General features: G+C 56.7%; 1 protein-coding gene across 2 annotated transcripts; it reads right to left on the minus strand.

Annotated features, from left to right (window-relative positions):
• Positions 1–3,391: 3,391 nt before the first annotated feature.
• Positions 3,392–14,072, minus strand: ETV5 (ETS variant transcription factor 5). Of its 2 annotated transcripts, XM_052686290.1 has the most exons (13): positions 13,962–14,072; positions 13,370–13,505; positions 13,026–13,113; positions 12,867–12,914; positions 12,707–12,757; positions 8,707–8,836; positions 8,119–8,397; positions 6,937–7,196; positions 6,414–6,473; positions 6,042–6,110; positions 5,760–5,929; positions 5,313–5,414; positions 3,392–5,186 (listed from the first exon to the last, which is right to left on the minus strand). In XM_052686290.1, exons 2-13 carry the CDS (start codon positions 13,412–13,414, stop codon positions 4,965–4,967), a joined length of 1,524 nt encoding a protein of 507 aa, XP_052542250.1. In that variant the 5' UTR covers positions 13,415–13,505; positions 13,962–14,072; the 3' UTR covers positions 3,392–4,964. The 2 variants fall into 2 exon arrangements, with proteins under 2 accessions (XP_052542250.1, XP_052542249.1); XM_052686289.1 differs by lacking the exon at positions 13,962–14,072 and having other exon boundaries at positions 13,370–13,744.
• Positions 14,073–15,527: the final 1,455 nt, after the last annotated feature.

Raw genomic sequence — 15,527 nt, forward strand, 5'->3', positions numbered from 1 at the left:
ATAGGTTCTGCAGCCTGGTTGTGATCCTGGCAGTGCCACCTAACAGATGGTGTGAGTGCAGCGCTGGCTGGGGAGAGTTTAGAGGCAGCCATGCTGCTTCCTTCCTCAGCCCATGGTGCTGTGGTAAGAAAGAACGGTGGATGGATGGAGGAGGTGACACCTAGCCTGTTGGTGGGGTTCCAGATGAAAGCTAGATCATAGTCAGAGAATGGTTGGGTTGGAAGGGACCTTAAAGATCATCTGGCTCCACACCCCCCTGCCTTGGGCTGGGTTTCCATCTGCTAAATCAGCCTGCCTAGGGTCCAATCCAACTTGACCTTGAATGCCTTCAAGGACAGGGCATCTAGAACCTCTCTAGGCAAGCACTGAAGACCATTTCATTCATCAGCCTAGTTCCTTTGCATCCCAAAGCTCATAGAGGTACTTCCAATGTATGCAATAGGAAGTGTGGATGCCCTTGGTAACTTCCCCCCCAGCAAACCTGCTCCATGCCAGATGGAGAAATGCAGGAGGTGCTGGTGGGAGGTACAGCAAAAGAAAGGTATCAGAGCCAGCTGACAGGGCCCCCATCCAAGCATGGGGTGGAGAGGACTGGTTGCCCACCTGGCAGATGAGGTGGGTGTAGAGCAGAACCCAAGTGCATGCAGGCTGAAGCCTAACGAGCTGCAAGCTGTTCTCTTATGTCATTATATTTAGAGACACACAACCAGGATGTGTCTGGAAAGGCTCCTTTCTAATGACTCATTTCAGAACAGTGGTGTCAGCCACAGTTTTTGCTTTGCTGTGATTTTTAGAGGGAGTGAAGGTAAAGGAGTCAGTTGAGCCCAACTGATGGCAAGGCTGTATGGAAAAGCCAGGATTGAAACACAGTGCCCGTGTGTCAATGTGCAGTGCTCTGAGTGATATCTTTAGAGCTGCTTTAGCTTCAGAAGTCTGAAAAATCGCTATGGGTATCTCATATCTCCAAATTGATTTCAAATAATGATCTTTTTTCCCCTCTTCCACAAAGAAAGCAAACAATCTTGAGCATCAAATGAGTACCATTGCTCTGCCCAGCAGGTTTTTGCCTTCTGCTTGCTGCCTAGATGTGTTGATTTTTATTTTGTGGCTTTCTTGGAGGAAAAAAATAAGTGCTGTGTTGGGACGGGAATCTGACCTGCAGCCTGGGCTGCTGCTGCCCTCTCCTGGCTCTGACAGTGCCAAGAAACCGAGATTTCCCAGAAGAGAATCCTGCAAGCTTGCGTCCATTTCCCAAAAGGGATTCTTGCAAGCTGCCCCATGAGCACAGCATGGCCTCATCCCCACCACCGCCCCACTATCTCCTTCCTCCCCACCCTGGTGCCTCATTTTGTGCGTTTCAGTGCCCTTTTCAGACTTTTCCTGAGCTTTCCGATGTGGAGAGAAAACTGTCACATCCCAGGGATGCTCCTCGTGTTGGCCTCTCCAAAATGTGCCTGCTCAGGGTCTGCAGGATGACGGTGCATCCTGTGCAGCACAGAGCGCCCTGCGTGCAGCAGCTGCCTAATGGTTTCAAAAGCCACTTAGTGGCTTATTGCGGTGTGAGTGGGTGGAAGCTCAGCACCAGAGAGCACAGAGGCAGCCGTGCAGCCCCTGCTTTCCTCCTGACAGAGTGCAGGAAGAGGAGTGTGTGGTTTTGTTTTGTTTTTTTTTCCCCCCTGAGATCTGCTCCGTGTACCTGGCAGGGCATGGAGTTGAGCACCGGGAGCCTGGGCACAAACAACCGTGCTTGTGCTCCCCAGATTCTTCTGCGTGCTCTGTGCTACAGGTCTGCACAGTGCCATTGCAGCTGGGAGATGGGGGATCCCCAAGGCAGTGTCAGCTGTGCTTCCCACTAATGCTCTTCCAGTCAGGGATGGAAAACTCCGCTGCGGGCTATTAAATATGAAGTCCTCAAGCCACAACTCAGGTTGCAGATGGAAATGCTGGTCTATTTATACGCTCCCCTTCAAAAGCCAGGCAGACCTTTGGCTATCCATTGCTTTTTGAACAATTTCCAGCCTAGCTACATCCTGAGGTAAGGAGAGCAGAGATGTATTTGGTAAATTATGTATGTATGTAGGGCTGCGGTGATGTTCTCCTCTTTGTGATCTCCACTTTTCCAGGCAATTATGAATATATGCCTTATATCTGAGCAGCTTTTGAGCTATGTGTCTGGTGAAACCAAGCTCTTTTATCAACAGGAGGCAGGTGGTCCTGTGAGGTGGAGGGGAAAGACATTGGTCCCAAGGACCTGCAAATTCAAGAGGCAAATTCTTGATGCTCTGAGTAATTAAAAAACACCAATGTGGTGTCAAACCATCAGAGGCTTCACACCCTTCCATCCTGCCTTGATACATCCCAACCTGCAGCTGTTGAAGGAACAAGGAGTTATGGGGGGGGGTCTTCCTGGGGGTTGCATCATGACACACAGGTTGCTTGTCTCACTGTTCCCCAGGTTTGGGTCCCACCACACCAGGGCCACCTGCTTGCTGGCTGCCACTGCCCTGGTTTTCTGCTGCTTTGCCCTCAGTGCTGGTACTTGGTCTGCTGCAATTCCCATCAAAATGGGATTACTGGGCATCAGTGTATGGAGCTGAGCTTTTCAGCATGAGGCCTGGCAGAAAGGATGTATGCCTGTATGTGTGTGTGTATCCTTAGGTAAAGAATGCACTTGGAAAATCGCCCCCATCCAGACTGCTGGGAGCTACATTTTTGCCACAAGGCCATTTCTTCCCAAAATGCTGGTGCAGTGGGGAATGTGCTGCTGTGCTGTTCTCTCACTGCTCCTTCCCAGGATGCACACCTGAGCATTGCTGGGGCTTTCATGGTGAGCTTGCTTGCCAAAACACAGCTGGTTGCCACGAGGCATCCAGGCGATGCCAGCAGGGATGATGCAGCACTCCCGGCACCTTTGAGCTTTTCTCCAGCCTGGTGTAGTGATAACATCCTTTCACTCAAGTCAAGTCCTCATGGTACAACCCCATACAGACAGCCCAAGGTTAAGTTACGTGGTGTAGCTTATTTAGCTTGCTGGCTGTTAAAATCCTGAGGAAAACCACTGCTGAGAGCTGTGCTCCAGCTTCCAGTGCCCTTGGTGGGGTCTCAGGTTTCCAGAGGTGAGTGAAGGGGACAGATACTGCTGTACCTACTGCTCAGGAGCAGCAATATTAAGTTGCACCACCCTGGGGACAAACAGTCCCCATCAGAGTGGATCCTCATGCCAGACACAGCTCTGTGGAAGCCCTGCAAGTCCTGAAGATGGGAGCGAGCAGGCAGGTACAGAGACTCCATGTTACCCCAAAGCAGGGCAAGAAGCCCCCAGCTTGCCATCTGCCCCTCAGAAAACCCCCGATATAGCATCTGGCAGCACACACAAAGCACAGCCTGGGAGGAACAGAAAGCAAGATTCTTTATTGTACACAGTACAGAACGTAATGCGGATTTGCAGGAGATACATAGCCCTGCTTGAGTAAAGGTTATTTCAGTCAGTCCTCAGATTTAACCCTCTCTGCACTGAGCAAATGTTCCTAGCCATCCCCAAGGCACAGTGCCTGCAGTCACCGCTTCCTGACGGCACTGGGCACGCTGCACACTGTAGGGACAGCCAGCCAGCCTGCAAGGGTTAATCTTCATACTTCCCCCAAAAAAGAATGAATCAGTCCAAAAACAAACAACCAAAAAAAAAAAAAAAAAAAAAGAGGAAAGACACCCAACAAAATAAAACCCCCCCAAAAAAAAACAACTGGAAAAAAAAAAAACCAATCCAAACAAAGCTAACTAAGGATGAGAAAAAAAATTCCTATACAGCATTTACAACAAAAACATGTAGCCATTAGGGGTGGGGGGGAGGCAGGGGCATATATATGAGAGGTGGAGGAGTGTAGGGAGTTGTGGTGGGCAGGGGCCAAAGGGAAGAAGGGACTCCAGCCTGGCCCTGTTACGCACAGAGGGGAGCAGAGCCCCTGGGACAGGGATGTGAGCAGTGAAATGGAGTGGACCAGGTACTTCGGCAGGCAGCCTGGTGAGCCGCAGGGGCATCGGCACAGCAGCTGGGCTGCAGAAAATAGCTTTGCCTTAAAATACAAAATAATCTACAAAAATCAGTTAGAAATCTGTTTGTTTTTTTTCCCCCAAAACCCACCCCCATATCTCCCCCCAAAAAAAGAAAGGAAAAAAAAAAAAAAAAAGAGGGAGATAGCATCACAGCAGCCCCCCTCCTGTGAAATTAAACCCATCGCATACAGCCTGAGCTGGGGAGAAGTGATGGGGGATGTGGAAAGGAGTGGGGCAGGCTGACAAATTGTTAAATGGGAGAGTAATGCTTGCTGGGAACAAGGAGGGACGGGGAGGTTGTGTCTGGGAAGAAGGCAGAAGGCTCCTCCAGCTTGGGGTGGGACGCCGCACACATCAGCCCCGGGGCACCGAGCCCCCCGACACCCCCTCGTCTGTGCAAATCAAAGCCCTTTCCAACACACAAGGCAGCTACGCGTATCGTGATCGATGCAAAGCAGATTGTCGTGACAATTCGCTACAGTCACACCGTCTACACCAGTCCCACGGGCGCTGCTGAAGCCATCAGCCATCGCATGCTCGCGAGAAGCGTGGCCAGGGTCAGAGACTTGGTGCTTAGCTCCCAGCTCCCCAACACAGCCGTGGGACGCTCGGCGCCAGCCTCGGGCAGTCCTATGCACTAGCCCTTGGACAGTAAGGTTGCGAGCTCAGCGCTGACACACACTGGGCATTTTAGATTCCTCCAATTGCGCTTAAAGGTAAAGGCCAGTTTGTGTGCGCGCACGCGTTTTTTTGTTTTTTGTTTTTGTTTTTTTTTCCTTTTTTGTTTTGTTTTTTTTTTGTTGTGTTTCGTTTTTAAAAGAAATGGCAAAAAATACTCTTTACAAAACCTTTGCCCTTATTGGCCCGCAGCAGACGTGCGTGCTAGCGCTGGTCGCTCCGCCAGCCGGCCATCAGTAGGCAAAGCCCTCCGCGTAGGGCAGGCTGCCACAGTGCTCCACCTCCAGCAGGTAGGCAGGGCTGTCCTCAAAGTGCGTCAGCGGCAGGGTGTCCTCCTCGCTCACGTGGCAGTCGGGCTCTGCTTTCAGGAAGGGACGCTGATTGTCGGGGTATGCCATGGAGAAGAGGGCATCGGGGTCACACACGAACTTGTAGACGTACCGCTCGCCGGCCACCTGCAAGCAGAGAGAGCGTGAGCTTGGGGAATGAGGAGCTCGGCTGGAGTGACGGCAGGGTCACCCCATGGTGCTGTGTGCTGGGGTGATATTGAGGGTGCCCAAAACGGGTGCAGGGCTGCGTGCCTTCTGCATGATGCCCTTCTCATAGTAGTAGCGCAGGGAGCGGCTCAGCTTGTCATAGTTCATGGCCGGCCGGTTCTTCTGGATGCCCCAGCGCCGTGCTACCTGCAGGGGATGAAAAGCTGCGTTCAGGCACGGCTGCCTCAAACAAGCCAAACCACACAAGCGCTTTGCCAGCCCCAGGGCACTGCTCACACCACCACAGTGTTCCCCCATCCCTTCTGTCCCTTCCAAATCTCACTGGATTGCTGCAGTGCAGCCCACACGGAGCTGAAGGCCTAATCGAAAGGCATCTGATGAGGGGAGCCTGCCAAAATTTGCTCCCAAACCACAATTTCCATGCACGGTGTTGGAGATATTACGGGTAACAACCACAGCTGCTCTCACTTGCTTGGCTACTTCCTCCACACCACCTGCACAGGAGGGAATGGCCTCGTACCCAACCCGTACCTCCTCGGGCTCGATCAGCTTGAACTCCATGCCACGGCCAGTCCAGGCGATGAAGTGTGCGTTGGCAGGGTCATCCAGGAGCGTGACGAGGAACTGCCAGAGCTGCAGCGACCCGCGCCGCTGGTAGGGAGGGCCCTCGCGGTACAGGGTGGGCTCCTGCTTCACCTTACCTGTGGTGAGATGGCCATTCAGCCACACAGGACCCAAGGGCAGCAGCAGACCTCAGGTCCAGCTCGTGCCCGCGCTGAGCCCAAGCGTGCCCCCCACCAGACCCTTGCTTACCCTCCAGTCTTTCTGGTACCACGCACGTGTCGTCGAAATACAATCGTGTGTCTTTTTCATATGAAAATCCTAAAGGGAAGAACAGCCTGCTGTGAGCAGCCCCCTCCCCAGGTACCCATTCCTCTGCCGTGGGCCTTGCTGAGACATGGTTCTGTCCTCCCCTCACCCCAGGATCCGGGACGGCCAAAGCCCTCTTAGCAGCTATTTCAGGTGGTTATCTCAGATTATACAGGGTGGCACATCATTCCCATGTCTGAAGGGAGAGGCTGGGAGCAGGGAGAGCCCCGGGTACAGAGCAAAGCTGCCAGGGGAAGGAGGGAGGGGATAGGATAGGAAGGGCCATGCTAGCAGGCTCCATCCCACGTTTCTCACCATCATGGCTGCTGGGGAAGAGGCCCCCTCTCACGTATGAGGACTGGCAGTTAGGCACTTCTGCAAGGGAAACAGAGGCAGCCATAAGCCTGGTGCATCCTCATCCCCAAGCACAACCCCATGTACTGCCCCAGGCTGCCCTATTCCACCCGACGTGCTGCACAGCCCCACTCCCACCTCTAGGGAAAAGTGGTACAATTTACAGCACTGCGACTCACTCATACAACTGCGTGTAGCGCGGCTGAAACCGGCTTTTCACCACGTTATTTAGGCCACACATGATGGGAGGCAGCAATTGCCCATCACCAGCACCAGGCTTTTGGCCGCCTCCCTTCCCTCCCAGCCATCTGCTCGGCTGCACTGAACCGGCCACCCCCAGCCCAAGGCTGTGGTATTTTTAGGCCCTAAGGCGCTTAGAGGATTTTCCGTGATGCTCGTGGAGTCCGGCGCCAGCCACCAGGAGCTGCAGTGGGATGAACCCAGGCCCCGGTATGTCAGTATGTCCGTCCTGCTCCTCACCCACCTGAGTCGATGCAGTAGTCCCGGGGCTCCTGCTTGATGCCCATGGGGGACTGGAAGCCGTGCCCAGGGGGGCCGGGCAGGCTGGGGCCGGCGTGCTCATAGAGCGGGTCGTGGTACTCCTGTTTGAATCCCTGAGCGGGGTGGGGGGCAGCGGGGCCAACAGGTTCTGACAGCTGCCGGTGGTAGACGGGGCGGCTGTCCCCAGGAACGCCGGGCTGCGGTGGGAAGGGGTGGCAGGGCTCAGACATCTGCCTCTGGAACCTGCAGAAAAAGGGACACGGTGTCACCAGGGGCAACCATGAGCTCAGCCAGTGCTACGTGTCCCCATTTGGGACACAGCGCATGGCCATCACCTGGGTTTGAGCCTGTCAGGGTGCTTGGTCCCCCAGGCCAAGGGATGGAGATCCACCTTGCATAAGGCAAGAACCTATGGGATGTTGGGGTAAGCGTGGGGAAAAAAAAAACAACAACAAAACCAATGCTGTAAGATAAAAATTGAGCCAGCTTAAAGCAGGTGAGGCAGTGCTGCTTGGGGCCCAGGGCCACTGCAATGGGGCAGGTGCTGACGCAAAGCCAAATCCCCTCTGCTGCGCCGCACAGCCAGTTGGCCACTAATCTGCCCAGGATTAAACCTTGAACTGGGTACGGACAGCACTATTTTGGGAGCGAGGGGCCGGTGCACTCCCATGAGGCTCGGTGCTGCACGGGGTATGGGAGTGGGCTGAGGGGTGCTGCCGACCCCTGCACGGTGCAGCACCGTGAAAGGCGATCTCCGGGCGCCCGCTCCTTTCGGGGCCGCTGAGCGCTGCTCAGCTTTGTAACCAGATCCCTCCCAGCTGACGGGCTGGGATTACTCCATTTCCGACCCGCGTCCCCCTGCCCTTCCTGAGTGAAACCCAAGCCCCGTGCTGGTATGGCACTTCCAGATGGGTCGCAGCCAGTCCCCCGCATAGCTCCAAGGTCGCCCAGAACCGAGCTCTGTACCGGAGTTGGCTGCTGTGCCAGGAAGGGACGCAGCCTGACCTTCCCTGTGCGCTGCATCCAGCCCCAGGTCCTCCTCCCACAGGGAGCACCATCCCCACGAGCCCAGAAGAGGTGCTGGGGTTCGCACTCATTGCAGCCCCAGCAAAAAGCGACAAGTGTCCCACCTACGTCCCCACCTCTGGAGGCCCCCGAGCCTTACCTGTGCTCTGTGGGGTACTGGTTTTCGGACATCATCTTTGGCATGTGCACGGGCGGGTGGGGCGGCCGCGGCACGGCGAAGGTTTGCTGTCTCTGCTCCTGCAGCAGGTGTGGTGCCGGCGCCGTGCTGCGCAGTGGGGCAGCTGGGCCGCCATGGGCAGCTGCCTGCACCCCTGGGGCCGGCGGCGGTGGCAGGGATGAACCCGGCTGCGCAGGGGACACCGGCGTGGCGGGCGGTGTTAATGGCTTGAACCCGGCGGGGGGCTTCCTGTCGTAGGCACTGCAGTGGGGAGAGGGGATGGGGGCTGAGGGCAAGGCAACGCTAACGCGGTCAGACAGCTGCGGGCCCCAGGGAAAGCAGGGTGCGGAGGAGACTGACGCATGAGACAAGAGCCTGTGACATGGCCACCGCTACCACTGGCATCAGGAAACAGCCCTCGTGGTGTGACCACCTGCAAGGGGCTCCGACTAGCCAGACAGGGGACCCCAAACTCCTTCTAGCACCGGTGCTTTGACTGCTGACATGGAACGCTCCCCATCACCCAGCTTCCAAAGAGAGGATGTCAGAACGGGGCTCGCAGGGACGTACCAGCAGTTGTAGAGGCACTTGTCTCCATAGCTGGCACAGAGAGCCTGCTCGTGGCTGCAGGCCGACAGCTCTGAGGAAGGGCTGTGCAGCTCCCGCTTGATCTTGGCTGGAGGTGGGGCGTGCAGGACCACTGCAACAAGAAGGAGGAGGAGGAAGACATGGGCACCACTGACTTCCAGCAGTGACTCTGAGCTGCATGAGAGCAGGCCGTAGGCACAGACAGATCTGGGGAACAGCTGTGTGGGTGCTCCCTTTTGGAAACGAGGAGCTGATCCCCTCCACGGGAGCACCAGAGAAACACAACAGCACAAAAAATCCTCAGCAAGGACTATAGGGACACCTGGGTACCACCTGCAGAGGGGAGCTGCTCTCCTCTCATGATGTGTGGGGGCAGAGCACGGGCTGTGACAGGGATGTGGGTGATCACTGTGTGCATGGACCAGTCCCTGCAAAGCAGCTATGAGCCCAGCTGTGCCACCCTTTGCCACACACGGACCTTTCCCTGAGCGTATCCAGACTCACATCTATGGAAGCCTCTACATGCTTGCCTGCACGCAGCCCCAAATTAGCCAGCCAGAAATGGTGAGCAGCAACCAGCACCACGTGTCCTGTGCTCAGTGCCGGGACCACTGGGGATGGGAGCCATGACTGTACGAGTTCAAGGGGCAAACAGCCCATTAAACCCAAAGCCTTCCCAGCTCCAAGCCCGTTCACTATATATACATTTTAAACCTAGTAATATATGCTTAACCTCTTTAATTTCTAAAAGCGGGTGCTCTAGGAAAGGGAAAGCACGTCAGAGATCTTTACCTAAATCACGCCTGAGCGGGAGAGCCAACACTAATCGGAAGTGGAGTATTAGCTTCATGCAAAGTCTAAACACAGCCCAGCTACACCAGAGGGGAGCAAATAGCTCCAGGACAACTGTTCACAGCTTGCCAGGTAATTAGCTGCTCCCCTAATTTGTCAAACCCTTTAAAGAGCTGCTGACTCCCCCCTCACTCCCCCCCCCGCCGTAGCCCAGCACAGCTGGTACCAAGGGCAAGAAAAACCCAAAGGAGCATTTGAAACACGAAGCTCGGGCTGAGCAAGCACAGCCCCTCCGCTGCCTGGAGCCTCCCCGGAGCCAGATCTGCTCCTCCTGCGCTCTCCTTGCGTGCATTTTGGGCCGGTGTGGAGGCTGCGACGCCGCAAGAAAGCAAAGGGGAAGGCACTTTGGAAGGGCTCCAGCTGCCGATCACGGACATGTTTCTCTCTAACAGTCTCCGTGTTGTTCAAGCGGGTTGTTTTTCCGCCAGCCGCACAATGGGGTCTGGTTATTCATTGAAAAAAGTCTCTGAGCGGGCACCACCCTCCATTCACAAACAATTTGGAGCGCTCCATTCATGCGGTTGGAAGGGGGAAAAAAAAAAAAAAAAGAAAAAGAAAGAAAAAAAGAAAAAGAAAGAAAAATTTCCCCAGAGCTTAGCGCTGCCATTCAAGAAAAGGGAAACGATACTTAAGATCATAACAGAGACCAGCTGTCCTCGCAAAGAAGCCTGGACTTTGTGCAACGTTTGAATTCCTTACACAAACAGCACGGGGCCGGGCGCGCTGCGCTCCCAGCTCGGCCTTTCCGCCAAGTTCATTCAAAGCAGAGCGATTGTGCAAGGTGGTGAGGCCGGAAAGCTCTTTGGCGAGAGTCAGGAGAAAGAAAAATAACCGCCAGCGGCTGCTGGGGGAAGCACCAAACCACGCTGCCTCTGGGGGCTGGGCAACCTGAGCACGGCCCTGCAGGGGCCACGTGGAGGGGGTGGGGGGAGCACCCACAATGGCCTTCGGTGGGCTGCGCTGGTCCCATAGGATGGGCAGAGCCCGGGGGGGGGAACAGCATCGCATCTCCAGCCAGGCCGGCCCCAAGATGCCACCTAATAGCTGACAGCTCCTGCAGGGAAAGGGACACCCCAAAACCTTTTTGGGCTTTGAATCCTGAGCCCCAATCTGGATGGCACGTGACAAGCCTGGAGGCTGCAGCTTCATGCCCCAAACACCACTCCGACACAGGCACCAGCTGGGGACCTTGGCACCGCCGCGGCCGTCACCTGGGCACCAGCTCCCTGCCAGCCCCTCTGTCCCCCCGGCACAGGACGCACCCAAGGTCACACCAGGAGAGGAGCCAGAAATAGAAGCCGTGCTCCTGCTTTCCTTTGTTTAAGCGCTCCTTCCTCAGAAACAAACCTCCTGCCTTCATTTGGGTGTCTAAAAAAAAAAAAAAAAGCCTGCTCATCGCCTTCGCTGCGAACCATCCATGTGGGGGAACACGATTCCCCAGGGAACAACACTCCTCTCTACCAAAAAAAGGACCCTACACGTTCCCACCGCCAGCGCTCGCTGTCCCCAGCACAGTCCTATCACCCTGCGCCTATGTAAACAACTGCCCCAGATAAGGTGCTGGGCACATGCCCTCCTCCCCAGGGCCAGGCGGGAGGACAGGAGACACGTGCCATGTGTTGGCCAACACCTGTCTGCGAGCTGCCAAACCCAACTTCTGCCATGACATCGTGACCCACGAGAGTTTTATCAGCCGTGCTGCAGGCAGCTTGCAAACCACCAGGGCTTTCGGCAAGGTGGGAACGATGGGTGTCACCGACACTCAGTGCAGTGCACAGGGACACTGGGATCGAGCTGGGTGCCACCCATCCCATCATGCCCCCTCAGCAGCTGGGAACTCTGGGGTCAAACATCCCAGCCAGCGAGGAGACCTTTGCTTCATCTCCCCAGGAAGGTTATTACGGCAGGAAGTCACGCAGGAACATCACCCTTCAGGTGACAAAATTGTTTTGACCCCAGTGACACCGGGCCGCACAGGCTGAGCCAGGCAGGAGCTCACTAAAAGCCTCGACCAAATGCTTTTTTCCCCCCTGCATCACCCAGAGAAGTTTGTCTCTCTTCTCCCTGAGCCGTTCAGGTTACAAGGAAGCCGGCGGCTGCCAAAAGGCTCTGGAAGCAGCTCTGCTCCGCAGCCAGCCTCCCACGCACGCTGCAGTTTGCGCCGCTCCAAGCGGGAGCTGCTGGGCTGAGCGCGGATGGCAGCAGCGGCTGCGGCTCTGCCTCGGGGCTCTGCCTTTTATCTCGGGGGAGAAAGGGGGAAAAAAGGCGCATCTGAAGCCCAGGCTGTCTGGAACAGTTTAATGGCAAGCTTCCCATTCAGAAGTAATCAAAGAGCAATAATTAACATGCATTTACTGTAGTATAAGATACTCTGATGCATGCTGTGACAAAGCTGGAATGAAAAATCTGTTCGACTGCAGGCTAAATTTGATTTCCTTCAAGTTCTCTAGCTGTCTGCCTGAGCTGCAAACCCAGCACCGGGCTGCTCCTCGCGTTCTCCAGGTAACAACTCAAAGCCCCCATCCCCATCTGAGAATGAATGCCAGAGCTCTCCGCACACGCACGGTGCACCATTAGCTGTGCAGCAGCCCCTGGCTCGGGCAGTGAACCACGGCTAAGAAACAACTCTCTCTCTATTATGCAATTCAAGAGGGACTGCATTTTCACTGGCCTCCTTTTAAACACGCTCGCTTGCCAGAGATTAATGCTGCTTAAAGCAGCTCAAGTTTCACCGCTCGGGTCGGCTCTCGCCAGCAGCACGAGGCCAGGACTGGAAAAAGCTGCAGGAGTGCAGAGATTGTGGCTAACCGACAAGCCCAGCACGAGCTCTCACTTCCACTTGAAAAGGAAAAGCAGCATTTTGGAGCAAATTGACGCTACTACGAAGGGGAGCCCAGGGCTCAGGCAGAGACCCTTCCCACCGTTTGGCCCAGATTTACCCATTTACGAGACACAGGACACTGAGCCCCAGCTGCACAGACCCACACGTGCTCCCTCTCCAAAGCCCGAGGGTCTCGAGGCCTCAGGGGTTTGGTGCTGGTCTCTTTCCCAGGGAAGGGGTCCTACACTGTTGCATGCAGTGCCCCAAATGCTTCCACCCCACAGAGCAAACACCGGGATGGTTACTTACGGTTATCAGACTGGAAATCTGGGACAAACTGTTCATCGTCGGGGACCTGAGCTGAAGAAAAAAAAAGAAGAAAAAAAGAGTATTTTTATAGCATTTTCAGCTCTCAAAAAAATGCACATGATGAGATTTCACATGGCAAAAAGCAGAGATCAGGACTTGCCTTCAGCTAGCCAGGCCTCCTGCAGCTGGCTGAGATCCTGGAAGAGCTCTGGAACACAGCGAGAGGTTTATGCATCCACAGAACACTGACCAAACATGCTGCTATTTGCAGGCTGACCCCAAGGGGAGCGGACCCACAGGGGCCTGCAGTGCTTCCTACCTTCCGAGTCGTGGGCCAGGTCGGTCTCCAAAAACTTCCTTTTCCTCTCGGAGCCCAACCGGCCTCGGCCCTCCTCGGCACAGGATTTCTGCAACAGCCACGGTGTGAGGGTGGCAGCTCCCAAAAAGATGGGGGAGCCCAAGGAAGTGCCTCAAAGACGAGGGGTGAGGCATGCCCCAAAGTGGACTAACAGAAAGTGCCTGCCCCGAAGGGGGTGTCCACAATGGGGACAAAAGGGAGGGGCAGCCCAAAGGGACCCAAGAGGAGGCATTCCAAGGGAAGGTGTCCTCAAAGGATCACAAGCAGGTGTTTCAAGGACTCGGGGAGGCTTTAGGCAGACTTACCCCAGGGCCCATGAAGGGGACCTGCTGGTCGTAGAAGCCATCCATGGTGCAGGGAGGCGGGCAGTGCCCCCGGCACGCTCAGCATCGACGGCGGCCCGGGAGGGGGCTCCCGCCTGGGCTCCGGCAAGATGCGAGGCTGCGGGGGGAGAGGCAACGGCAGGATCAGAATCGGGTCCCTTCAGGGCTGGCTGGGTGCCGGTGCGGGACCCGCAGCGGGTCGCTGCCCCCCGGGCCGTGATGTCACCGAATTTCTATAGAAACAGCCGTGACATCACGCGGGGAGGAAGCGGCCCCGTCCCCGCCACTCTCCCGCTCCCCTCCGTCCGTGCCGCTGCTCAGCGCCGCGGGGCCGCAGCCGGGCCCGTTCCCACGCCGCCCCGCGCGCCCCATTCATAAACTCCTCCCCCCCCCTCCTCCTCCTCATTCACTCCCTCCCCCTCCCGCGCGCGCGCCCTCGCTCGCGCGCGCCCCCCGCCATTCACACCGCGCGGCCCGCGCCATTCATAAGCACCGCCCCCGCCCCGGGCCGCGCCACACCGAACCGCATCGAGCCGCCAGACCCCGCGCGGACGGCGGAGCACCGCGGGCTCACCCGCTGCAGGCCGGGAGCGGGGCCGGGCGTGCCGGGACGGCGCAGCTCCGAGCCGGGCACCGCGCTGCCGCTCTGCGCCGGCCCGCAGCTCCCGAGCCAGCAGCCCCCGCCACGCCACGCCCAGCGCCGCTTGTTTACCCTCGGCGCCGCCCAATGGGGAGCCGGCAGCCGGCCGCCAGCGCCTGCCGATTGGTCGAGGCGCCGCCCGAGGGCCCGCCCCCCCGCGCCGCTCCGCGGGGCACCATTGAGAACGGCGGGGTGGGAGGGGGGAAGGCAGCCAATGGGCGCCGACCGATTTGCATGGCTCCGCCGAGAGCGTTTTTCATTCATAAAAAAATAGAAGGGGAAGAGGCCGGCGGGTGGGGCGGGGGCAGTGCAGGATTTAAAGTGGCCGCGGCCCTCCGCAGGAGGGGGTTGGGTAGGAAGCTCAAGGGCAGCTAAGGGGGGTGCTGGGCCAGCCTGGGAGCTTCGTGAGGAACGTACAGCGTCCTGCAGAGCACGCACTGCAGAGCCAGGCAGGAGGGTGAGGGGGCCTTCGGGCTTTATGCAGTTGCGGTGCACATGGGTGGTATTGGTGGGGTCTTCGGGCTCCTTCCTCTTCGGGACCCCGAGTTGAGCTAGCTCAAGCGGCTGCTATGTTGTTTGACCCCTGCGCGCCTCGTAGCCCTCAAAGGGCTCTTTAGAGGAGGCTGTGGGAAGAGATTCCCGTCTGCATAGGAATTTGAATGGTGGGAAGGGGTTGCTGCAGGTTTCCCAAGTGGCCGTGGGGGGATGGTGATGGCGGGGGCTGGAAGACAGAGTAGAAGTGTGAGGGGATGGAACGGGAGCACAGGGAGGAGGAGGAGGAGGCTTGCAGGTGGGCTGGAATCATACCCCTGGATAGACCCTCAGGGCCCCCCAGCAGGACCTGCAGCACAGCCCATATAGGATTGCAGGTGGCTCAGAGGACCAGGAATTAGCTCAGGACATAGCCACAGGGACACGAACTTCCCAGCACCCGGCATGGCCCTGCTACTTGCCTCAGTTTCCCTGTTTATAGAAGTAAGCAGCGAATATGACACTCTGCTACCATGGTTCAGGATCCACAAACCTCACAGTTGTAGGGCCCAGGAAATCCCTGATGGAGCAGGTTAAAAGAGAGTGCTCAGCAAGTAGTGTTTTGCACAGCTTGGGATCCAGGGAGGGTGCCTTGGAGACTTTAAATCTGGAGGCTGTAGGCTTGCAGGTGGCCTTACAGAAGTGTGCCACTAATTTTTCAGGAGGTGTTGTACCAGTGCAGAGTGCTGCAGGGCTATCAGCATCCCCAGGGCTGACGCTGGTCTCTGCGAGCAGTTTGGCTCCTATGTTGCACAGCAGGGCAGTTGCCATCACGCCTCATTCACAAGCTGCTGGGACACATGCGGTGGGCACAGGGTGTCCTTACCACTGGGGACGCTCCTGGGGGGCTCTGCAGGAGCTGGCACTCTCGTGTTTCCCTTTGCACAAGGGTGAGGAGGATTAAATCACCACTAGTAAAATTAGCAGATGACGCACGGTTGGGCAGGTGGACAGGGGGCTGTGGGGTTT

Source organism: Tympanuchus pallidicinctus, unplaced genomic scaffold, assembly GCF_026119805.1.
Source record: "Tympanuchus pallidicinctus isolate F22 unplaced genomic scaffold, pur_lepc_1.0 scaffold22, whole genome shotgun sequence".
Lineage (NCBI taxonomy): Eukaryota > Metazoa > Chordata > Aves > Galliformes > Phasianidae > Tympanuchus > Tympanuchus pallidicinctus.

What these genes read in the sequence shown, in the direction of transcription:
- ETV5 (XM_052686290.1), bottom strand. Translation starts at nt 13,414, where the DNA reads ATGGATGGCTTCTACGACCAGCAGGTCCCCTTCATGGGCCCTGGG. An exon ending in AGATTTCCAGTCTGATAACC is followed by an intron (nt 8,837 to 12,706) that starts GTAAGTAACCAT and finishes TTCTTGTTGCAG; the next exon opens with TGGTCCTGCACGCCCCACCT. An exon ending in GGACTACTGCATCGACTCAG is followed by an intron (nt 6,474 to 6,936) that starts GTGGGTGAGGAG and finishes TTTCCCTTGCAG; the next exon opens with AAGTGCCTAACTGCCAGTCC.